We start from the raw sequence: 24821 nt of genomic DNA, 5'->3' as shown, positions 1-24821 counted from the left end.
TGTAGCCAGGATCAAACAGGAGCAGGCCTCGGTGATTCTAATAGCCCCTGCGTGGCCACGCAGGACTTGGTATGCAGACCTGGTGAATATGTCATCGGCTCCACCATGGAAGCTACCTTTGAGGCAGGATCTTCTAGTACAAGGTCCGTTCGAACATCCAAATCTAGTCTCTCTCCAACTGACTGCTTGGAAATTGAACGCTTGATTCTATCTAAGCGTGGGTTTTCAGATACAGTCATAGATACTCTGGTTCAAGCCAGAAAACCTGTAACTAGGAAGATTTACCATAAGATATGGCAAAAATATATCCGTTGGTGTGAATCCAAGGGATTCCCTTGGAGTAAAATTAAAATTCCTAGGATACTTTCCTTTCTCCAAGAAGGTCTGGATAAAGGTTTGTCAGCTAGTACCTTAAAAGGACAGATATCTGCTCCGTCTGTTTTGTTACACAAACGTCTGGCAGCAGTGCCAGATGTACAGGCGTTTGGAGTCTAAATTTAGCTCTTTCAGTTCTTCAGGGGGTTCCGTTTGAACCCATGCATTCCATAGATATTAAGTTACTATCTTGGAAAGTTCTGTTTTTGGTTGCTATTTCTTCTGCTAGAAGAGTTTCTGAATTATCTGCTTTGCAGTGTACTTCTCCCTATCTGGTATTCCATACAGATAAGGTAGTTTTACGTACCAAGCCTGGTTTTCTTCCAAAGGTCGTTTCCAACAGGAATATTAACCAGGAAATTGTTGTTCCTTCTCTGTGTCCGAATTCAGTTTCAAAGAAGGAACGCTTGTTACACAATCTAGATGTGGTCCGTGCTTTAAAGTTCTATTTAGAAGCAACAAAGGATTTCAGACACACATCATCCTTTTTTGTTGTGTATTCTGGTAAGAGGAGAGGGCAGAAAGCTACTGCTACCTCTCTTTCTTTTTGGCTGAAAAGAATCATCCGATTGGCTTATGAGACTGCCGGACGGCAGCCTCCTGAACGAATTACAGCTCATTCTACTAGAGCTGTGGCTTCCACATGGGCTTTCAAGAACAAGGCTTCTGTTGATCAGATCTGTAAGGCAGCGACTTGGTCTTCTCTGCATACTTTTGCCAAATTTTACAAATTCGATACTTATGCTTCTTCGGAGGCTATTTTTGGGACAAAGGTTTTGCAAGCCGTGGTGCCTTCCGTTTAGGTAACCTGGTTTGCTCCCTCCCTTCATCCGTGTCCTAAAGCTTTGGTATTGGTTCCCACAAGTAAGGATGAAGCCGTGGACCGGACACACTGCAGTCACCACGGCACCCTATAGTTTCTCCTTTTTCTCCTAACCGTCGGTCGAATGACTGGGGGGCGGAGCCAGAGGGGGAGCTATATGGACAGCTCTTGCTGGGTGCTCTCTTTGCCATTTCCTGTTGGGGAAGAGAATATCCCACAAGTAAGGATGAAGCCGTGGACCGGACACACCGTTGGAGAAAGAAATTTATCAGGTAAACATAAATTCTGTTTTTCCGGTCCCTAAGAGGATTTCGGACATTGTTGCTAAGGAGTGGGATAGACCAGGTATTCCCTTTTCTCCCCCTCCTACTTTTAAGAAAATGTTTCCCATATCAGACACCATGCGGAATTCGTGGCAGACGGTCCCTAAGGTGGAGGGAGCTATTTCTACCCTGGCTAAGCGTACAACTATACCTATTGAGGATAGTTGTGCTTTCAAAGATCCTATGGATAAGAAATTAGAGGGTCTCCTAAAGAAAATATTTATTCATCAGGGTTTTCTTCTGCAACCTATAGCGTGCATTGTTCCTGTAACTACTGCAGCTGCTTTTTGGTTTGAGGCTCTAGAGGAGGCTCTTCAGGTTGAGACCCCATTAGATGATATTCTGGATAGAATTAGGGCTCTCAAGATAGCTAATTCTTTCATTACAGATGCCGCTTTTCAACTGGCTAAATTAGCGGCAAAGAATTCAGGTTTTGCCATTTTATTGCGTAGAGCGTTATGGCTTAAGTCCTGGTCTGCTGACGTGTCATGAAAATCTAAGCTTTTAATCATTCCTTTCAAGGGTAAGACCCTGTTCGGGCCTGAACTGAAAGAGATCATTTCAGACATCACTGGAGGAAAAGGCCATGCCCTTCCTCAGGATAAGACAAGTAAGATGAGGACCAAACAAAATAATTTTCGTTCTTTTCGAAACTTCAAAGGTGGTCCCTCTTCCTCCTCCCCTGGTGCAAAGCAAGAGGGGAATTTTGCTCAATCCAAGTCAGTCTGGAGACCTAACCAGACTTGGAACAAAGGTAAACAGGCTAAGAAGCCCGCTGCTGCCACCAAGACAGCATGAAGGGGCAGCCCCTGATCCGGGACCGGATCTAGTAGGGGGCAGACTTTCTCTCTTTGCTCAGGCTTGGGCAAGAGACGTTCAGGACTCCAGGGCTTTAGAAATTGTGACCCAGGGGTATCTTCTAGACTTCAAAGATTCCCCTCCAAGAGGGAGATTCCATCTTTCTCGATTATCTGTAAACCAGACAAAAAGAGAGGCGTTCTTACGCTGTGTAGAAGACCTATATACCATGGGAGTAATCTGCCCAGTTCCAGAAACAGAACAGGGGCAGGGGTTTTACTCTAATCTGTTTGTGGTTCCCAAAAAAGAGGGAACCTTCAGACCAATTTTAGATCTCAAGATCCTAAACAAATTCCTCAGAGTCCCATCTTTCAAGATGGAGACCATTCGGACTATTTTACCAATGATCCAGGAGGGTCAGTATATGACCACAGTGGATTTAAAGGATGCGCATCTGCACATCCCTATCCACAAAGTTCATCATCAGTTTCTCAGGTTCGCCTTTCTGGACAAGCATTACCAGTTTGTGGCTCTTCCCTTCGGGTTGGCCACAGCTCCCAGGATTTTCACAAAGGTGCTAGGGTCCCTTCTGGCAGTTCTAAGGCTGCGGGGCATAGCAGTGGCGCCTTATCTGGACGATATCTTAATCCAGGCGTCGACTTACCAACTAGCTAAATCTCACAGTGGAAAGTGAACGTAAAAAAGAGTTCACTTACCCCTCTCACAAGAGTTCCTTTCCTGGGAACTCTGATAGATTCGGTAGACATGAAAATTGTTCTGACGGAGGTCGGGAAATCAAAGATTTTAACCACCTACTGAGCTCTTCATTCCATTCCTCGGCCGTCAGTGGCTCAGTGTATGGAGGTAATCAGACTAATGGTAGCGGCAATGGACATAGTTCAGACCACTGCAACTATGCATGCTCAAACAGTGGAATGGGGATTATGCAAATTTATCTCCTCAGATAAATCTGGATCAAGAGACCAGAGACTCTTTGGTGGTTGTCACAGGATCATCTGTCCCAGGGAATGTGTTTCCGCAGGCCAGCATGGGTCATAGTGACGACGGACGCCAGCCTATTGAGCTGGGGTGCAGTCTGGAATTCCCTGAAAGCACAGGGAGTGTGGACTCAGGAGGAGGCTCTCCTCCCGATAAATATTCTAGAATTGAGAGCGATATTCAACGCGCTTCAGGCATGGCCTCAGCTGGCTTCGGCCAGATTCATAAGATTCCAGTCGGACAATATCACGACTGTAGCATATATTGATCATCAAGGGGGAACAAAGAGTTCTCTAGCTATGATAGAGGTTACCAAAATAATTTGATGGGCAGAGACTCACTCTTGCCATCTATCAGCAATCTATATCCCAGGAGTGGAGAACTGGGAAGCGGATTTTCTAAGTCGTCAGACTTTTCATCCGGGGGAGTGGGAACTCCATCCGGAGGTGTTTGCACAATTGATTCGTCAATGGGGTACACCAGAATTGGATCTGATGGCGTCTCGTCAGAATGCCAAACTTCCTTGTTACGGGTACAGATCAAGGGATCCTCAAGCAGTACTGATAGATGCTCTAGCAGTACCTTGGTCGTTCAACGTGGCTTATGTGTTTCCACCATTTCCTCTCCTCCCTCGTCTGATTGCCAGAATCAAACAGGAGAGAGTGGCCACGCAGGACTTGGTATGCAGACCTGGTGGACATGTCATCTCTGCCACCATGGACACTCCCTCTGAGACGGGACCTTCTCATTCAAGGTCCGTTCCAGCATCCAAATCTAGTTTCTCTGTGGCTGACTGCCTGGAGATTGAACGCTTGATTTTATCCAAGCGGGGATTCTCTGAGTCGGTCATAGATACCTTGATTCAGGCTCAAAAGCCGGTCACTAGGAAGATTTATCATAAGATATGGCGTAAATATCTTTATGGTGTGAATCCAAAGGCTACTCCTGGAGTAAGATCAGGATTCCTAGGATTTTGTCCTTTCTCCAAGAAGGATTGGAGAAGGGGTTGTCAGCTAGTTCCCTAAAGGGACAGATATCTGCTTTGTCGATTTTACTGCACAAGCGTCTGGCAGATGTTCCAGACGTTCAGTCGTTTTGTCAGGCTTTGTGTTAAACCTGTTGCTCCGCAATGGATTTTGAATTTAATTCTTAAAGTTCTTCAAGGGGTTCCTTTTGAACCTATGCATTCCATAGATATTAAGCTTCTATCTTGGAAATTTCTGTTTTTAGTTGCTATCTCTTCGGCTCAAAGAGTTTCTGAACTATCTGCATTGCAATGCGACTCGCCTTATCTTGTTTTTCATTCTGATAAGGTGGTTTTGCGTACCAAACCTGGATTTCTTCCTAAGGTTGTTACTAATAAGAATATTAATCAGGAAATTGTTGTTCCTTCCCTGTGTCCTAATCCTTCCTCTAAGAAGGAGCGTCTGTTGCACAACTTGGACGTGGTTCGTGCTTTGAAGTTTTACTTGCAAGCGACCAAAGATTTCCGTCAAACATCTTCTCTGTTTGTTGTCTATTCTGGAAAACCTAGAGGTCAAAAGCTACGCTACCTCTCTTTCTTTTTGGCTGAAAAGCATCATCCGTTTGGCATAACGAGACTGCTGGACAGCAGCCTCCTGAAAGAATTACAGCTCACTCTACTAGAGCGGTGGCTTCCACATGGGCTTTTAAAAATGATGTTTCTGTTGAACAGATTTGTAAGGCTGCGACTTGGTCTTCGCTTCATACCTTTTACAAATTTGATACTTTTGCTTCTTCGGAGGCTATTTTTGGGAGAAAAGTTCTTCAAGCAGTGGTGCCTTCTGTTTAGGCATCTGTCTTGTCCCTCCCATTCATCCGTGTCCTATAGTTTTGTTATTGTATCCCACAAGTAAAGGATGAATCCGTGGACTCGTCGTACCTTATAGAAGAAAAGTAAATTAATGCTTACCTGATAAATTAATTTCTTCTATGGTACGACGAGTCCACGGCCCGCCCTGTCTTTTTAAGACAGATTATATTTTTTTTATTTAAACTTCAGTCACCTCTGCACCTTTTAGTTTCTCCTTTTTCTTCCTGTACCTTCGGTCAAATGACTTGGGGGTGGAACTAAGGGAGGAGCTATATAGACAGCTCTGCTGTGGTGCTCTTTGCCACTTCCTGTTAGCAGGAGGATAATATCCCACAAGGATGAATCCGTGGACTCGTCGTATCATAGAAGAAATTAATTTATCAGGTAAGCATAAATTTACTTTTTTTCAAAGTTGTTCTCTGCTTCGGACGTAGCGTTGTTGGGTAGGGGTTTTCAGGCCTGGTGCCCTCAGAATTGGCAGCCTCTTGTACCCTCCCGTTTTTGCATTGTGTCCCCCGCCCGTATATTTCAGTGGGGCATCTGTTATTTTTGTTCTTCTGGCACTTTTTCACCCTGATATTTCTTCTACCGTTCCTTGTTCCCTCGGCAGAATGACTGAGGGATGAGGGAAGTGGGGGGGAGGTATTTAAGCCTTTTGGCTGGGGTGTCTTTGCCTCCTCCTGGTGGCCAGGCTCTGAATTCTCAAAAGTAATGAATGCAGCAGTTTACTCTTTCCATCTGAAGAAAAGAAAATTATCAGGTAAGCATAATTTTGTTTTTCTCCGGTTAACACACAGACAAGGACTGGGTATGTTAGGTGCAGTATTGTACTTTTGTTGCGCACAGAGTTTTTTGTTTTTTCTCCACTGTTGCATCACTTCTTTGAAATGATAGCAGGAAAGGTAGGCACCCCAGCATAATAGCGGAGGTGTAGAGACTGTTTGGGGGTTTATCAGGACCGCTGCTCCATAGTTATTTTTTTATTTTTTTCACAAAAATAAAAAATTTAAACATACAGTATTGTTTTTTTTTGTTAATTGTTTTGTTAATTTCCAGGAAATAAAAGCAGTTTTATTTTTTTTCACAACTTCTTTTTTTTTGGTCAAAGATGGATCAAGAGGCCGTACAAAATGTTACATGTAGCTTGTGTTTTGACTCCCAGGTGGAACCACCAATCCTTTTTTGTTCATGTATTGAAAGAACATTGTGTTATAGGGATAGGCTTTTTGAGCCTGAGCCATCATTAGCTAAGGCGAATGCTGTTCAGGGGTCTCCTGTACCAGATATTACGCAGCTTTCTCCTCAAGCGTCCAAACCTTTTTCGTCCACACATTCAGTGCCCTGCGTTTCCTCTCATGCTCCGTCTGGAGTTACCTTGCAAGATATTGCTGCCCATGTAACCTCTGCGGTATCTGAGGCGCTGTCTGCTTTTCCCATACTGCAGGGAAAGCGCAAGAGGAAATTTTAAAGAATAAGTGAGCAAGGTTTCTGATCCTGTTGTGGCTACTCAAGGTGCATCCTCTCAGTCTGAGGAGGAAGACACTTCGGTAGCATCTGAGAATGAAATCTCAGATTCAGACAGTATAATTCCTCCTTCTAATGCTGATGTTGTATACTTCAGATTTTAAGCTGGAACACCTCCGTCTGTTAAGGAAGTTTTGGCTACATTGTACGACTCTGATACAACTGTCGTAGTCAATCCTAAGAAGTCTAGTAAACTGAACAACACTTTGATGTTCCCTCCGTGGTGGAGGTATTCCCTGTACCAGACCGTGCTACAGAGATTATTGCACGAGAGTGGGAGAGACCTGGAATTCCTTTTTCTCCATCCCCAATTTTCAAGATAATGTTTCCAATAGCTCTATTAAGGAGTCTTGGCAAACAGTCCCCAAGGTGGAAGGAGTAATTTACACTTTGGCCAAGAGAACCACTATTCCCAGATAGCTGTTCCTTTAAGGATCCTATGGATAAGAAGTTGGAGGCATTACTAAAAATGATGTATGTTCACCAGGGTCTACAATGGCAGCCTGCGGTGTGTATTGCCACTGTCACCAGCGCGGCAGCCTGCTGGTTTGATGCGTTGTCTGAATCTATTCAGACAGATACTCATCTTGAGGAAATCCAGGATAGGATTTAGGCTCTTAAGTTGGCATATTCCTTTATCACAGATGCTTCCTTACAACTCATTAAGTTGGGAGCAAAAATATCTGGCTTTGCTGTACTGGCTCGCAGTGCCTTTATGGTTGAAATCTGCGGATGTTTAATCTAAGTTCAAACTTTTGGCGATTCCCTACAAGGGCAAGACCTTGTTTGGGCCGGGCTTGGCCGAAATTATTTCAGATATTATAGGAGGAAAAGGACATTTTCTCCCTCAGGATAAGAGGAATAAACAGAAAGGACGTCAGAGTAATTTTCGTTCCTTTCAAAACTTTAAAGGTAAGCCTCCCCCCCCCCCTCTTCCAGGAAGGCTTGGACTGTTCTGCTTGGAAGTCCAATCAGTCTTGGAACAAGGGGAAACAATCTAAGAAGCCAGCAAATGATTTAAAGTCAGCATGAAGGGCCTGCCCCCGATCCGGGAACGGATCCGGTAGGGGGCAGACTTTCTTTATTCGCTCAGACCTGGGTTCGGGATGTCCCGGATCCCTGGGCGGTGGACATTGTATCCCAGGGGTACAAACTAGAGTTCAAGACGCTTCCTCCCAGGGGCAGGTTCCTCCTCTCAAGATTATCTGTAGACCAGATAAAGAGAGGTGTTCTTACACTGTGTCTGGTATCTTTCTGCTCTGGGAGTGATAGTTCCAGTTCCCATATTAGAACAGGGTCTGGGATTCTACTTCAATCTGTTCGTGGTTCCCAAGAAAGAGGTAACTTTCAGACCAATTTTAGACCTAAAATCTCTAAACAAGTTTCTCAGAGTACCGTCCTTCAAGATGGAAACTAAACGTTCCATTCTTCCCTTGGTTCAAGTGGGTCAGTTCATGATAACTATAGACCTAAAGGATGCATACCTTCATGTTCCCATCCACAGGGATCATCACAAGTTTCTGAGATTCACATTTCTAGACAAGCACTTTCAGTTTGTGGCTCTTCCATTCGGCCTTGCCACAGCTCCCAGAATTTTCTCAAAGGTCCTTGGGGCATTGTAGTGGCGCCATATTTGGACGACATTCTGGTTCAGGCGGCGTCTTTTCAACAAGCAAACTCTCGTACGGAGATCTTGTCTTTCCTTCATTCCCACGGATGGAAGGTAAATCTGGGAAAAGGTTCCTTGGTTCCCGCTACAAGGGTAGTGTTCTTGGGGACCATAATAGACTCCCTATCAATGAAGATATTTCTGACAGAGGTCAGAAAAACAAGGATCTTCAACTCTTGCCTTGCTCTTCAGTCCTCTCCTCGGCCGTCAGTGGCCCTATGTATGGAGGTAATTGGTCTGATGGTAGCTGCCATGGACATTATTTTGTTTGATCAGTTCTTTTTGAGACCTCTGAAGTTATGCGGATCTGTCTCCGCAAATAGTTCTGGATCAGGCGACAAGAGAATCTCTTCTGTGGTGGATGTCTCAGGAACATTTCCCCTAGGGAGCCTGCTTCTGCAGACCTACCTGGGTGATTGACCACGGACGCCAGCCTGCTGGGATGGGAAGCAGTCTGGGGCTCTTTGAAGGCTCAGGGTCTATGGACTTGGGAGGAGTCAGTTCTCCCCATAAACATCCTAGAGCTGAGGGCGATCTTCAATGCTCTACTGGCCTGGCCTCAGTTAGCTTCAGCCTGGTTAATCAGGTTCCAGTCGGACAACATAACTTTTGTGGCTTACATCAACCACCAGGGAGGGACTCTGAGTTCCTTTGCCATGACAGATGTGGCCAAAATTATTCAGTGGACAGAGACCCACAACTGCTGTCTATCTGTGATCCACATTACAGGAGTGGACAATTTGGAAGCAGATTTTCTGAGCCGACAGACCTTTCACCCGGGAGAGTGGGAACTCCATCTAGAGGGGTTTTCCAATTTGATCCTCAAATGGGGGCAGCCGGAGCTAGATTTCATGGCTTCTCGGCAGAATGCCAAGCTCCCGAGGAACGGTTTGAGGTCAAGGGATCTACAGGCAGTCCTAATGGATGCGCTGGCGGTGCCATGGAGTTTGTCTAGCATACCTGTTCCCTCCGCTCTCATTCCACGTGTCATTGCTCGGATCAAGCAGGAGAGGGCTTTGGTGATTCTCATAGCACCGGCGTGGCCTCGCAGGATCTGTGTGGAAATGTCATCTCTTCGACCTTGGAGATTTCCGCTGAGGAAGGACCTTCTGCTTCAAGGACCCTTCCTTCATCTAAATCTTGTGTCTCTGAAGCTGACTGCCTGGAGATTGAACCCTTTAATTTTATCTAATCGTGGGTTTTTTGAGCCGGTCATTGAGACCTTGATCCAGGCTCTTAAGCCTGTGACTAGAAAGATTTACCATAAAATATGGCGTAAATATCTGTACTGGTGTGAATTCAAAGGTTTCTCGTGGAGTAGTCAGGATTCCTAGGATTTTGTCTTTTCTGCAGGAAGGTCTGGAGAACGGTTTGTCAGCAAGTACTTTGAAGGGTCAAATATCTGCCTTGTCTATTTTGTTGCATAAGCGTCTGGTGGATGTGCCAGATGTTCAATCCTTTTGTCGGGCCTGTGTTTAAACCTGTTACTCCTCCCTGGAGTCTAAACCTTGTTCTTGAAGTCCTTCAGCAGGCTCCGTTTGAGCCTATGCATTCCTTAGATATTAAGATGTTATGTTGGAAAATTTTGTTTCTTGTTGCCATTTCTTCTGCTCGGAGAATCTCTGAACTCTCGGCATTGCAGTGTGATTCCCCTTATCTTATCTTTCATTTTGATAAGGTGGTTCTACGTACTAAGTTAGGGTTCCTTCCTAAAGTGGTTTCGGATAGGAATATTAATCAGGAAATCATTCCTTCTTTGTGTCCTAATCCTTCCTCTTATAAGGAACATTTGCTGCACAACCTAGATGTGCGTGCGTTTAAATTCTATTTGCAGGCGAATAAGGATTTTCGCCAGTCTTCTGCTTTGTTTGTCATTTTGTCTGGGAAGCGCAAGGGTCAGAAAGCTACGGCTACTTCTTTCTTTCTGGCTCAAAAGTATAATTCGCTTGGCCTATGAAACTGCTGGACAGCAGCCTCCTGAACGAATCACGGCTCATTCCACAAGGACTGTTTCTTCTTCCTGGGCCTTTAAAAATGAAGCTTCTGTGGAACAGATTTGCAAGACTGCAACTTGGTCCTCTTTACATACTTTTTCAAAATTTTATAAATTTGATACTTTTTGCCTCGGCTTCTTTTGGGAGAAAGGTTCTTCAAGCAGTGGTGCCTTCTGTTTAGGTTCCCTGTCTTGTCCCTTCCTTATCTGTGTCCTCTAGCTTGGGTATTGATTCCCAGCAGTAATTGATGATGATCCGTGTCATTAGAAAGAAAAGGAAATTTATGCTTACCTGATCAATTTATTTATTTCTTGACACGGTGAGTCCATGGCCCGTCCTGTATTTTTCAGACAGTTTTGTCGTATAAACCTCAGGCACCTCTGCACCTTGTGTTGCTTCCTTTCTCTCCTTTTACTTTGGTTGAATGACTGGGGTTTGTGGGAAGGGAAGTGATACTTAACAGCTTTTCTGTGGTGCTCTTTGCTGCCTCCTGCTGGCCAGGAGTAATATTCCCAACAGTAATTGATGATGATCCGTGGACTCACTGTGTCAAGAAATAAATAAATTTATCAGGTAAGCATAAATTTCCTTTTTAGGTTTTTGTTTGAAATGCTTTAATGGTTTGTTCCCACTAGGAAATGTTTCGAGCCTTTCATTAAAAAAATGGAATTGCATGCATAGTAACAGATTTTGAGAACAGATGAGAACCATAGGTCAACATTTCCTAAAAGTATAAACTTCTCTAGTTCATAGGGTAGCGTTATGCATATCCCAGGCATTCTTGAAGTCCCAGACTGTTTGTCTTTACCACCTTGAGTGGAAGTTATTCCATGAATCAATCACATTTCTTTGAATTACTCCTCAACTTGAGGTCCCGATCCCTTAATATTAAAGGGCCAGTAACCGTACCAAATAATGTTATATAATTCTGCACATAGTGCAGAATTATATAACACTAGTCCAAAAGCCCGTTCACACGGGCCATTTTTTGCAGTACACCGTTCCCACCCCTTGCTCTCTCCTTCTCCATCTCTTTTGCTCTCTCTCTCTCTATCCCCTCTCTTTTGCTCTCTCTCCCTCTCTTTGGCTTTCTCTCTCCCTCTCTTTGGCTTTCTCTCTCCCTCTCTTTGGCTTTCTCTCTCCCTCTCTTTGGCTTTCTCTCTCCCTCTCTTTGGCTTTCTCTCTCCCTCTCTTTTGCTCTCTCTCTCCCTCTCTTTTGCTCTCTCTCTCCCCCCTCTCTCTCCCCCCCTCTCTTTTGCTCTCTCTCTCCCCCCTCTCTTTTGCTCTCTCTCTCTCCTCTCTTTTGCTCTCTCTCTCCCCCCCTCTCTTTTGCTCTCTCTCTCCCCCCCTCTCTTTTGCTCTCTCTCTCCCCCCTCTCTTTTGCTCTCTCCCCCCCTCTCTTTTGCTCTCTCTCTCCCCCCTCTCTTTTGCTCTCTCTCCCCCCCCTCTCTTTTGCTCTCTCTCCCCCCTCTCTTTTGCTCTCTCTCCCCCCCCCTCTCTTTTGCTCTCTCTCCCCCCCCCCTCTCTTTTGCTCTCTCTCTCCCCCCCTCTCTTTTGCTCTCTCTCCCCCCCTCTCTTTTGCTCTCTCTCCCCCCCTCTCTTTTGCTCTCTCTCCCCCCCCTCTCTTTTGCTCTCTCTCCCCCCCCCTCTCTTTTGCTCTCTCTCTCCCCCCCCTCTCTTTTGCTCTCTCTCTCCCCCCCCCCTCTCTTTTGCTCTCTCCCCCTCTCTTTTGCTCTCTCCCCCTCTCTTTTGCTCTCTCCCCCTCTCTTTTGCTCTCTCCCCCTCTCTTTTGCTCTCTCTCTCCCCCCCTCTCTTTTGCTCTCTCTCTCCCCCCTCTCTTTTGCTCTCTCCCCCCCTCTCTTTTGCTCTCTCTCTCCCCCCTCTCTTTTGCTCTCTCTCCCCCCCCTCTCTTTTGCTCTCTCTCTCCCCCCCTCTCTTTTGCTCTCTCTCTCTCCCCCCCTCTCTTTTGCTCTCTCTCCCCCCCTCTCTTTTGCTCTCTCTCCCCCCCCCCCTCTCTTTTGCTCTCTCTCTCCCCCCCTCTCTTTTGCTCTCTCTCTCCCCCCCCTCTCTTTTGCTCTCTCTCTCTCCCCCCCTCTCTTTTGCTCTCTCCCCCTCTCTTTTGCTCTCTCCCCCTCTCTTTTGCTCTCTCCCCCTCTCTTTTGCTCTCTCCCCCTCTCTTTTGCTCTCTCCCCCTCTCTTTTGCTCTCTCCCCCTCTCTTTTGCTCTCTCCCCCTCTCTTTTGCTCTCCCCCCCCCTCTCTTTTGCTCTCTCTCTCCCCCCCTCTCTTTTGCTCTCTCTCTCCCCCCCTCTCTTTTGCGCTCTCTCTCTCCCCCCTTCTCTTTTGCTCTCTCTCTCTCGTGCTCGCCCTCTTTTGCTCTCTCTCTCTCTCTCCCCCCTCTTTTGCTCTCTCTCTCCCCCCCTCTTTTGCTCTCTCTCTCCCCCCCTCTTTTGCTCTCTCTCTCTCTCCCCCCTCTCTTTTGCTCTCTCTCTCCCCCCTCTCTTTTGCTCTCTCTCTCCCCCCCTCTCTTTTGATCTCTCTCTCTCCCCCCCCTCTCTTTTGCTCTCTCTCTCCCCCCTCTCTTTTGATCTCTCTCCCCCCTCTCTTTTGATCTCTCTCCCCCCTCTCTTTTGATCTCTCTCTCCCCCCTCTCTTTTGATCTCTCTCTCCCCCCTCTCTTTTGATCTCTCTCCCCCCTCTCTTTTGATCTCTCTCTCCCCCCTCTCTTTTGCTCTCTCTCTCCCCCCTCTCTTTTGCTCTCTCTCTCCCCCCTCTCTTTTGCTCTCTCTCTCCCCCCTCTCTTTTGCTCTCTCTCTCCCCCCTCTCTTTTGATCTCTCTCTCCCCCCTCTCTTTTGATCTCTCTCCCCCCTCTCTTTTGATCTCTCTCCCCCCTCTCTTTTGATCTCTCTCTCCCCCCTCTCTTTTGATCTCTCTCTCCCCCCTCTCTTTTGCTCTCTCTCCCCCCTCTCTTTTGCTCTCTCTCTCCCCCCCTCTCTTTTGCTCTCTCTCTCTCTCTCTCACCCCCCTCTCTTTTGCTCTCTCTCTCTCTCTCTCACCCCCCTCTCTTTTGCTCTCTCTCTCTCTCTCTCACCCCCCTCTCTTTTGCTCTCTCTCTCACCCCCCTCTCTTTTGCTCTCTCTCTCTCACCCCCCTCTCTTTTGCTCTCTCTCTCTCACCCCCCTCTCTTTTGCTCTCTCTCTCTCACCCCCCTCTCTTTTGCTCTCTCTCTCTCACCCCCCTCTCTTTTGCTCTCTCTCTCCCCCCTCTCTTTTGCTCTCTCTCTCTCACCCCCCTCTCTTTTGCTCTCTCTCTCTCACCCCCCTCTCTTTTGCTCTCTCTCTCTCACCCCCCTCTCTTTTGCTCGCTCTCTCTCCCCCCCCTCTCTTTTGCTCGCTCTCTCTCCCCCCCTCTCTTTTGCTCGCTCTCTCTCCCCCCTCTCTTTTGCTCGCGCTCTCTCCCCCCTCTCTTTTGCTCGCTCTCTCTCCCCCCTCTCTTTTGCTCGCTCTCTCTCCCCCCTCTCTTTTGCTCGCTCTCTCTCCTCCTCTTTTGCTCGCTCTCTCTCCCCCCCTCTCTTTTGCTCGCTCTCTCTCCTCCCCTCTCCTTTGCTCGCTCTCTCTCCCCCCCTCTCTTTTGCTCGCTCTCTCTCCCCCCCTCTTTTGCTCGCTCTTTCTCCCCCCTCTCTTTTGCTCTCTCTCTTGCTCTCTCTCTCTCTCCCCTCTCTTTTGCTCTCTCTCTCTCGTGCTCGCTCTCTTTTGCTCTCTCTCCCCCCCCCTCTCTTTTGCGCTCTCTCTCCCCCCTCTCTTTTGCTCTCTCTCCCCCCCCCTCTCTTTTGCTCTCTCTCCCACCCTCTCTTTTGCTCTCTCTCTCCCCCCCTCTCTTTTGCTCTCTCCCCCCCTCTCTTTTGCTCTCTCTCTCCCCCCCTCTCTTTTGCTCTCTCTCTCTCTCTCTCCCCCCCTCTCTTTTGCTCTCTCTCCCTCTCTTTTGCTCTCTCTCCCTCTCTTTTGCTCTCTCCCCCTCTCTTTTGCTCTCTCCCCCCTCTCTTTTGCTCTCTCCCCCTCTCTTTTGCTCTCTCCCCCTCTCTTTTGCTCTCTCCCCCTCTCTTTTGCTCTCTCCCCCTCTCTTTTGCTCTCCCCCCCCCTCTCTTTTGCTCTCTCTCTCCCCCCCTCTCTTTTGCGCTCTCTCTCTCCCCCCTTCTCTTTTGCTCTCTCTCTCTCGTGCTCGCCCTCTTTTGCTCTCTCTCTCTCTCTCCCCCCTCTTTTGCTCTCTCTCTCCCCCCCTCTTTTGCTCTCTCTCTCTCCCCCCTCTCTTTTGCTCTCTCTCTCCCCCCTCTCTTTTGCTCTCTCTCTCCCCCCCTCTCTTTTGATCTCTCTCTCTCCCCCCCCCTCTCTTTTGATCTCTCTCTCTCCCCCCCCCCTCTCTTTTACTCTCTCTCTCCCCCCTCTCTTTTGATCTCTCTCCCCCCTCTCTTTTGATCTCTCTCCCCCCTCTCTTTTGATCTCTCTCCCCCCTCTCTTTTGATCTCTCTCTCCCCCCTCTCTTTTGATCTCTCTCTCCCCCCTCTCTTTTGATCTCTCTCTCCCCCCTCTCTTTTGATCTCTCTCTCCCCCCTCTCTTTTGCTCTCTCTCTCCCCCCTCTCTTTTGATCTCTCTCCCCCCTCTCTTTTGATCTCTCTCCCCCCTCTCTTTTGATCTCTCTCTCCCCCCTCTCTTTGAGCTCTCTCTCCCCCCTCTCTTTTGCTCTCTCTCCCCCCTCTCTTTTGCTCTCTCTCTCCCCCCTCTCTTTTGATCTCTCTCCCCCCTCTCTTTTGATCTCTCTCTCCCCCCTCTCTTTTGCTCTCTCTCTCCCCCCTCTCTTTTGCTCTCTCTCTCCCCCCTCTCTTTTGCTCTCTCTCTCCCCCCTCTCTTTTGCTCTCTCTCTCCCCCCTCTCTTTTGATCTCTCTCTCCCCCCTCTCTTTTGATCTCTCTCCCCCCTCTCTTTTGATCTCTCTCCCCCCTCTCTTTTGATCTCTCTCTCCCCCCTCTCTTTTGATCTCTCTCTCCCCCCTCTCTTTTGATCTCTCTCCCCCCTCTCTTTTGCTCTCTCTCTCCCCCCCTCTCTTTTGCTCTCTCTCTCTCTCTCTCACCCCCCTCTCTTTTGCTCTCTCTCTCTCTCTCTCACCCCCCTCTCTTTTGCTCTCTCTCTCTCTCTCTCACCCCCCTCTCTTTTGCTCTCTCTCTCACCCCCCTCTCTTTTGCTCTCTCTCTCTCACCCCCCTCTCTTTTGCTCTCTCTCTCTCACCCCCCTCTCTTTTGCTCTCTCTCTCTCACCCCCCTCTCTTTTTCTCTCTCTCTCTCACCCCCCTCTCTTTTGCTCTCTCTCTCTCACCCCCCTCTCTTTTGCTCTCTCTCTCTCCCCCCCCTCTCTTTTGCTCTCTCTCTCTCACCCCCCTCTCTTTTGCTCTCTCTCTCTCACCCCCCTCTCTTTTGCTCGCTCTCTCTCCCCCCCCCTCTCTTTTGCTCGCTCTCTCTCCCCCCCTCTCTTTTGCTCGCTCTCTCTCCCCCCTCTCTTTTGCTCGCGCTCTCTCCCCCCTCTCTTTTGCTCGCTCTCTCTCCCCCCTCTCTTTTGCTCGCTCTCTCTCCCCCCTCTCTTTTGCTCGCTCTCTCTCCCCCCCTCTCTTTTGCTCGCTCTCTCTCCCCCCCTCTCTTTTGCTCGCTCTCTCTCCTCCCCTCTCCTTTGCTCGCTCTCTCTCCCCCCCTCTCTTTTGCTCGCTCTCTCTCCCCCCCTCTTTTGCTTGCTCTTTCTCCCCCCTCTCTTTTGCTCTCTCTCTTGCTCTCTCTCTCTCTCCCCTCTCTTTTGCTCTCTCTCTCTCGTGCTCGCTCTCTTTTGCTCTCTCTCCCCCCCCCCTCTCTTTTGCGCTCTCTCTCCCCCCTCTCTTTTGCTCTCTCTCCCCCCCCTCTCTTTTGCTCTCTCTCCCACCCTCTCTTTTGCTCTCTCTCTCCCCCCCTCTCTTTTGCTCTCTCTCTCCCCCCCTCTCTTTTGCTCTCTCTCTCCCCCCCTCTCTTTTGCTCTCTCTCTCTCTCTCTCCCCCCTCTCTTTTGCTCTCTCTCCCTCTCTTTTGCTCTCTCTCCCTCTCTTTTGCTCTCTCCCCCTCTCTTTTGCTCTCTCCCCCTCTCTTTTGCTCTCTCCCCCTCTCTTTTGCTCTCTCCCCCTCTCTTTTGCTCTCTCCCCCTCTCTTTTGCTCTCTCCCCCTCTCTTTTGCTCTCTCCCCCTCTCTTTTGCTCTCCCCCCCCCTCTCTTTTGCTCTCTCTCTCCCCCCCTCTCTTTTGCGCTCTCTCTCTCCCCCCTTCTCTTTTGCTCTCTCTCTCTCGTGCTCGCCCTCTTTTGCTCTCTCTCTCTCTCTCCCCCCTCTTTTGCTCTCTCTCTCCCCCCCCTCTTTTGCTCTCTCTCTCTCCCCCCTCTCTTTTGCTCTCTCTCTCCCCCCTCTCTTTTGCTCTCTCTCTCCCCCCCTCTCTTTTGATCTCTCTCTCTCCCCCCCCCCTCTCTTTTGATCTCTCTCTCTCCCCCCCCCTCTCTTTTACTCTCTCTCTCCCCCCTCTCTTTTGATCTCTCTCCCCCCTCTCTTTTGATCTCTCTCCCCCCTCTCTTTTGATCTCTCTCCCCCCTCTCTTTTGATCTCTCTCTCCCCCCTCTCTTTTGATCTCTCTCTCCCCCCTCTCTTTTGATCTCTCTCTCCCCCCTCTCTTTTGATCTCTCTCTCCCCCCTCTCTTTTGCTCTCTCTCCCCCTCTCTTTTGCTCTCTCTCTCCCCCCCCTCTCTTTTGCTCTCTCTCTCCCCCCTCTCTTTTGCTCTCTCTCTCTCTCCCCTCTCTTTTGCTCTCTCTCTCACCCCCCTCTCTTTTGCTCTCTCTCTCTCTCACCCCCCTCTCTTTTGCTCTCTCTCTCTCACCCCCTCTCTTTTGCTCTCTCTCTCTCACCCCCCTCTCTTTTGATCTCTCTCTCTCACCCCCCTCTCTTTTGCTCTCTCTCTCTCACCCCCCTCTCTTTTTATCTCTCTCTCTCACCCCCCTCTCTTTTGCTCTCTCTCTCTCACCCCCCTCTCTTTTGCTCGCTCTCTCTCCCCCCCTCTCTTTTGCTCGCTCTCTCTCCCCCCCCTCTCTTTTGCTCGCTCTCTTTCCCCCCCTCTCTTTTGCTCGCTCTCTCTCCCCCCCTCTCTTTTGCTCGCTCTCTCTCTCCCCCCTCTCTTTTGCTCGCTCTCTCTCCCCCCTCTCTTTTGCTCGCTCTCTCTCCCCCCCCTCTCTTTTGCTCGCTCTCTCTCCCCCCCTCTCTTTTGCTCGCTCTCTCTCCCCCCCTCTCTTTTGCTCGCTCTTTCTCCCCCCTCTCTTTTGCTCTCTCTCTTGCTCTCTCTCTCTCCCCCCTCTCTTTTGCTCTCTCTCTCTCGTGCTCGCTCTCTTTTGCTCTCTCCCCCCCCCCTCTTTTGCTCTCTCTCTCTCTCACCCCCCTCTCTTTTGCTCTCTCTCTCTCACCCCCCTCTCTTTTGCTCGCTCTCTCTCCCCCCCTCTCTTTTGCTCGCTCTCTCTCCCCCCCCCTCTCTTTTGCTCGCTCTCTTTCCCCCCCTCTCTTTTGCTCGCTCTCTCTCCCCCCCTCTCTTTTGCTCGCTCTCTCTCTCCCCCCTCTCTTTTGCTCGCTCTCTCTCCCCCCTCTCTTTTGCTCGCTCTCTCTCCCCCCCTCTCTTTTGCTCGCTCTCTCTCCCCCCCTCTCTTTTGCTCGCTCTCTCTCCCCCCCTCTCTTTTGCTCGCTCTTTCTCCCCCCTCTCTTTTGCTCTCTCTCTTGCTCTCTCTCTCTCCCCCCTCTCTTTTGCTCTCTCTCTCTCGTGCTCGCTCTCTTTTGCTCTCTCCCCCCCCCTCTTTTGCTCTCTCTCTCTCTCCCCCCCTCTCTTTTGCTCTCTCTCTCTCTCCCCCCCTCTCTTTTGCTCTCTCTCTCCCCCCTCTCTTTTGCTCTCTCCCCCTCTGTTTTGCGCCCCCCTCTCTTTTGCACTCTCTCTCTTCCCCTAGCTTTTGCTCATTCCCCTTTCTTTTGCACCCTTTTCTCTTTTGCTCTTTCCCATCTCTTTTGCTCTCCCCCCCCCCTCTCTTGATCAGTCCCCGCCCCGTCACGCCTAGCCTGTCCGGCCATGACCACTCCCGCCCACTGTTGTCACTCCGCAGACAGAGCAGGCCAGGTGTGTTTGTCCTCGCTCTGTCTCTACTGCGCATTACAGCTTCGGACAAACACACTTGGCCTTTTATATTATAGAATTAGCTTAGCGCTAGCTTTATAAAACAAAGGGCTGCATAGATATTTACCAAAGAAAATTACTTTTACAGAACGCCGCTCCTTGCTCTACTGAGCGGGTCTGTTTTTTTCAGAAGCGCATCATGGCTTACTGTCTATTCACAGCCTGTCTGACTGCGGCATTAAACTCAATCTAGCTCGCTCCCGCTCTGGAAGTTCCGTTCCTCTTTTGCACCCGTCAGTAAAGTGTCTGTAATGAACCTTTTGGCTTTTCTTTCCTAAATGCATATTACTTTACACTTTATGATGCCAAATGTTCTATCCCAGTCATTTCTCCAATGCTCCAGTTTGTTTATATCACTTTTCACTTGTTCCGACCACACACATTTTGAATTTACATTATTTTTTTTCCCCCCTTATTCAGGATTTGGAAGAATTTTGCTTCAAGTTCTGTGTCAATCATTTGACAGATGTCACACAGACTGAAACGTTTTGGCAAATGGATGGAATGCTTCTAAAGGAGTTTATTTTAAAAGCTGGTAGAAGTGGAGGATTTAAGAATTGACCAATGCTGTTCTAGAAGAAAACTGTGTAGGCACTTTTTTCTGTGGTTTGAATTCACATTAGTCAAACAGTTAATCGTACAGATTCAAGATGGGGTATTCAACCTGTATCTAGTAAATTTAGATCACGGGCATTTCTACTGTGCAGACTAAATTTGTATTTAGTGCTTGCTGATAGAACTAATATAATCTGTATGATTTACAATTTTATATCTGCATTATGACTATGAAACGTCAGAGGGCTTTTTTTGTACGCAAGTCAAATGTAAAAAAAAAGTATGTTAACATTTTATAGTATCATTTTGGTATAACCACACACTCCTAGAGCACAAAATGGTTCTTTGGAAGCTTTAATCCTGCTATAGTCATCCCCAGAACAATATATAATTTTGTATTTAATATTCTTGAATATTTGTTTGTTAACCTGGAATATTCCACTGCCTGAGTTAGATTCTAATTAATAAGAGTACAGAAATTTGTATGGTTTAGTTTAATTACTGCTTAACATTTTACTTAGGGTTTTTAAATGTACGATCAAGCTTATATTTAAAAAGCCTATTTAAAATGTTTTAAACATAAATTGTAAACTGGTAAATGTGCAATAGGCTTGAAGTTTACTAAGATAAGCACTTGCAAATCTTAAAGGGATACTGTACCCAAATATTTTCTTTCGGTATTCAGATTGAGCATGAAATTTTAATCAACTTTCTAATTTACTCCAATTATCAAATTGTCTTCATTCTCTTGGTATCTTTATTTGAAATGCAAGAATGTAAGTTTAAATGCCGGCCCATTTTTGGTGAACAACCTGGGTTGTCTTTGCTGATTGGTGGATAAATTCATCCACCAATAAAAAAGTGCTGTCCAGAGTACTGAAACCAAAAAAAAGCTTAGATGCCTTCTTTTTCAAATAATGATAGCAAGAGAACGAAGAAAAATTGATAATAGGAGTAAATTAGTTGCTTAAAATTACATGCTCAATCTAAATCGCGAAAGAAATATTTTGGGTACAGTGTCCCTTTAAATTAATAATGTATTTACTTTAATATTTGGGTCAAAAGACTTTGGTTTTTTTTTCCTTTTTCTTGTTTGTCTGTGATGGAACATGACTTATCCTTTTAAAGGGGCATTAAACTATTAATTTAAACAAGGTATTAAGGAAAATGAAACCATTTTGCAATATACATTAGTTTGCCTGCTTTTGCTGTAAAATATCCTTGAAAATTGTGACTGCTCCTTACTGACCATAGCAAGAAAAATCAGGAATATTAATTCCATCAGGTTTTTCATGAGGTGCCTTCCCAAACTTATGTACTGAACATTTAGTAAATTAAGAAAAAGAGAATTTAAATACTTTGCAATTGAATTCTTAACAGTAATTTACTAGGCATATGACGTTTTAAAGGGCCATAACTTGAAAAATGACATGCTCCTATTTGTTAGAGCATATCATTTTAAGACTATTGACCCTACGCTACTGTGTGTGTGTGTTTAACCCCCTTGCAGCACTGCTGGTCCTGAGCAGAACCCACTGCTGATCCATTCAGCAGTGCTAGTTGTATGTAATATTGTGTGTGACTGATATATATATATATATATTTTCTCCAACATAGGTGTGTCCGGTCCACGGCGTCATCCTTACTTGTGGGATATTCTCTTCCCCAACAGGACAACAGGAAATGGCAAAGAGCCCAGCAAAGCTGGTCACATGATCCCTCCTAGGCTCCGCCTTCCCCAGTCATTCTCTTTGCCGTTGTACAGGCAACATCTCCACGGAGATGGCTTAGAGTTTTTTAGTGTTTAACTGTAGTTTTTATTATTCAATCAAGAGTTTGTTATTTTAAAATAGTGCTGGTATGTACTATTTACTCTGAAACAGAAAAGAGATGAAGATTTCTGTTTGTAAGAGGAAAATGATTTTAGCAACCGTTACTAAAATCGATGGCTGTTCCACACAGGACTGTTGAGAGGAATTAACTTCAGTTGGGGGAACAGTGAGCAGACTTTTGCTGCTTGAGGTATGACACATTCTAACAAGACGATGTAATGCTGGAAGCTGTCATTTTCCCTATGGGATCCGGTAAGCCATTTTTATTACAGAGTAAATAAGGGCTTCACAAGGGCTTGTTAAGACTGTAGACATTTTCTGGGCTAAATCGATTCATATATAACATATTTAGCCTTGAGGAATCATTTAATATGGGTATTTTTGTAAAATAATATCGGCAGGCACTGTTTTAGACACCTTATTCTCTAGGGGCTTTCCCTAATCATAGACAGAGCCTCATTTTCGCGCCGGTATTGCGCACTTGTTTTTGAGAAGCATGACATGCAGTCGCATGTGTGAGGAGCTCTGATACATAAAAAAGACTTTCTGAAGGCGTCATTTGGTATCGTATTCCCCTTTGGGCTTGGTTGGGTCTCAGCAAAGCAGATACCAGGGACTGTAAAGGGGTTAAAGATAAAAACGGCTCCGGTTCCGTTATTTTAAGGGTTAAAGCTTCCAAATTTGGTGTGCAATACTTTTAAGGCTTTAAGACACTGTGGTGAAATTTTGGTGAATTTTGAACAATTCCTTCATACTTTTTCGCAATTGCAGTAATAAAGTGTGTTCAGTTTAAAATTTAGAGTGACAGTAACGGTTTTATTTTAAAACGTTTTTTGTACTTTGTTATCAAGTTTATGCCTGTTTAACATGTCTGAACTGCCAGATAGACTGTGTTCTGAATGTGGGGAAGCCAAGGTCCCTTCTCATTTAAATAGATGTGATTTATGTGACACAAATTTTAGAGAAAATGATGCCCAAGATGATTCCTCAAGTGAGGGGAGTAAGCATGGTACTGCATCATCCCCTCCTTCGTCTACACCAGTCTTGCCCACACAAGAGGCCCCTAGTACATCTAGCGCGCCAATACTCCTTACTATGCAACAATTAACGGCTGTAATGGATAATTCTATCAAAAACATTTTAGCCAAAATGCCCACTTATCAGCGAAAGCGCGACTGCTCTGTTTTAGAAAATACTGAAGAGCATGAGGACGCTGATGATATTGTTTCTGAAGGGCCCCTACACCAGTCTGAGGGGGCCAGGGAGGTTTTGTCTGAGGGAGAAATTTCAGATTCAGGGAAAATTTCTCAACAAGCTGAACCTGATGTGATTACATTTAAAGGAACATCTCCGCGCTCTGCTTAAGGAGGTGTTATCCACTCTGGATGATTGTGAGAATTTGGTCATCCCAGAGAAACTATGTAAAATGGAAGCTTTTCCTATACCTAAGCGGGTGGCGGACATTGTAAATAAAGAATGGGAAAGGCCCGGTATACCTTTCGTCCCTCCCCCCATATTTAAAAAATTGTTTCCTATGGTCGACCCCAGAAAGGACTTATGGCAGACAGTCCCCAAGGTCGAGGGGGCGGTTTCTACTCTAAACAAACGCACCACTATACCCATAGAAGATAGTTGTGCTTTCAAAGATCCTATGGATAAAAAATTAGAAGGTTTGCTTAAAAAGATGTTTGTTCAGCAAGGTTACCTTCTACAACCAATTTCATGCATTGTCCCTGTCACTACAGCCGCGTGTTTCTGGTTCGATGAGCTAGAAAAGGCGATCACTAGTAATTCTCCTTCTTATGAGGAGATTATGGACAGAATCTGTGCTCTCAAATTGGCTAATTCTTTCACCCTAGACGCCACTTTGCAATTGGCTAGGTTAGCGGCGAAAAATTCTGGGTTTGCTATTGTGGCGCGCAGAGCGCTTTGGTTAAAATCTTGGTCAGCGGATGCGTCTTCCAAGAACAAATTGCTTAACATTCCTTTCAAGGGGAAAACGCTGTTTGGCCCTGACTTGAAAGAAATTATCTCTGATATCACTGGGGGCAAGGGCCACGCCCTTCCTCAGGATAGGTCTTTCAAGGCCAAAAATAAACCTAATTTTCGTCCCTTTCGTAGAAACGGACCAGCCCCAAGTGCTACGTCCTCTAAGCAAGAGGGTAATACTTCTCAAGCCAAGCCAGCCTGGAGACCAATGCAAGGCTGGAACAAGGGAAAGCAGGCCAAGAAACCTGCCACTGCTACCAAGACAGCATGAGATGTTGGCCCCCGATCCGGGACCGGATCTGGTGGGGGGCAGACTCTCTCTCTTCGCTCAGGCTTGGGCAAGAGATGTTCTGGATCCTTGGGCGCTAGAAATAGTCTCCCAAGGTTATCTTCTGGAATTCAAAGGGCTTCCCCCAAGGGGGAGGTTCCACAGGTCTCAATTGTCTTCAGACCACATAAAAAAACAGGCATTCTTACATTGTGTAGAAGACCTGTTAAAAATGGGAGTGATTCATCCTGTTCCATTAGGAGAACAAGGGATGGGGTTCTACTCCAATCTGTTCGTAGTTCCCAAAAAAGAGGGAACGTTCAGACCAATCTTAGATCTCAAGATCCTAAACAAGTTTCTCAAGGTTCCATCGTTCAAAATGGAAACCATTCGAACAATTCTTCCTTCCATCCAGGAAGGTCAATTCATGACCACGGTGGATTTAAAGGATGCGTATCTACATATTCCTATCCACAGGGAACATCATCGGTTCCTAAGGTTCGCATTCCTGGACAAGCATTACCAGTTCGTGGCACTTCCGTTCGGATTAGCCACTGCTCCAAGGATTTTCACAAAGGTACTAGGGTCCCTTCTAGCGGTGCTAAGACCAAGGGGCATTGCAGTAGTACCTTACTTGGACGACATTCTGATTCAAGCGTCGTCCCTTCCTCTAGCAAAGGCTCACACGGACATTGTCCTGGCCTTTCTCAGATCTCACGGATGGAAAGTGAACGTAGAAAAGAGTTCTCTATCTCCGTCAACGAGGGTTCCCTTCTTGGGAACAATAATAGACTCCTTAGAAATGAGGATTTTTCTGACAGAGGCCAGAAAAACAAAACTTCTAAACTCTTGTCAAATACTTCATTCCGTTCCTCTTCCTTCCATAGCGCAGTGCATGGAAGTAATAGGTTTGATGGTAGCGGCAATGGACATAGTTCCTTTTGCGCGCATTCATCTAAGACCATTACAACTGTGCATGCTCAGTCAGTGGAATGGGGACTATACAGACTTGTCTCCGACGATACAAGTAAATCAGAGGACCAGAGATTCACTCCGTTGGTGGCTGTCCCTGGACAACCTGTCACAGGGGATGAGCTTCCGCAGACCAGAGTGGGTCATTGTCACGACCGACGCCAGTCTGATGGGCTGGGGCGCGGTCTGGGGACCCCTGAAAGCTCAGGGTCTTTGGTCTCGGGAAGAATCTCTTCTACCGATAAATATTCTGGAACTGAGAGCGATACTCAATGCTCTCAAGGCTTGGCCTCAGCTAGCAAAGGCCAAGTTCATACGGTTTCAATCAGACATTACATCCGGGGGAGTGGGAACTCCATCCGGAAATCTTTGCCCACATTACTCAACTGTGGGGCATTCCAGACATGGATCTGATGGCCTCTCGTCAGAACTTCAAGGTTCCTTGCTACGGGTCCAGATCCAGGGATCCCAAGGCGACTCTAGTAGATGCACTAGTAGCACCTTGGACCTTCAAACTAGCTTATGTATTCCCGCCGTTTCCTCTCATCCCCAGGCTGGTAGCCAGGATCAATCAGGAGAGGGCATCGGTGATCTTGATAGCTCCTGCGTGGC

General features: G+C 47.0%; 1 protein-coding gene across 3 annotated transcripts in view; it reads left to right on the top strand.

Annotated features, from left to right (window-relative positions):
- Positions 1-20809, top strand: part of RCBTB1 (RCC1 and BTB domain containing protein 1) — a 98294-nt gene extending 77485 nt beyond the window's left edge. For all 3 annotated transcript variants that reach the window (XM_053708367.1, XM_053708370.1, XM_053708369.1), the window contains one exon: positions 19014-20809. In XM_053708367.1, coding sequence (XP_053564342.1) covers positions 19014-19154 — 141 coding nt within the window. In that variant the 3' untranslated portion in view covers positions 19155-20809. The remainder of the gene's footprint in view (positions 1-19013) is intronic.
- The last annotated feature ends 4012 nt before the right edge of the window (positions 20810-24821 follow it).

Source organism: Bombina bombina, chromosome 3 (assembly GCF_027579735.1).
Source record: "Bombina bombina isolate aBomBom1 chromosome 3, aBomBom1.pri, whole genome shotgun sequence".
NCBI classification, from domain to species: Eukaryota; Metazoa; Chordata; class Amphibia; order Anura; family Bombinatoridae; genus Bombina; species Bombina bombina.
The sequence above is the reverse complement of the archived record's forward strand: the minus strand, read 5'-3'. Positions and strand labels throughout refer to the sequence as shown.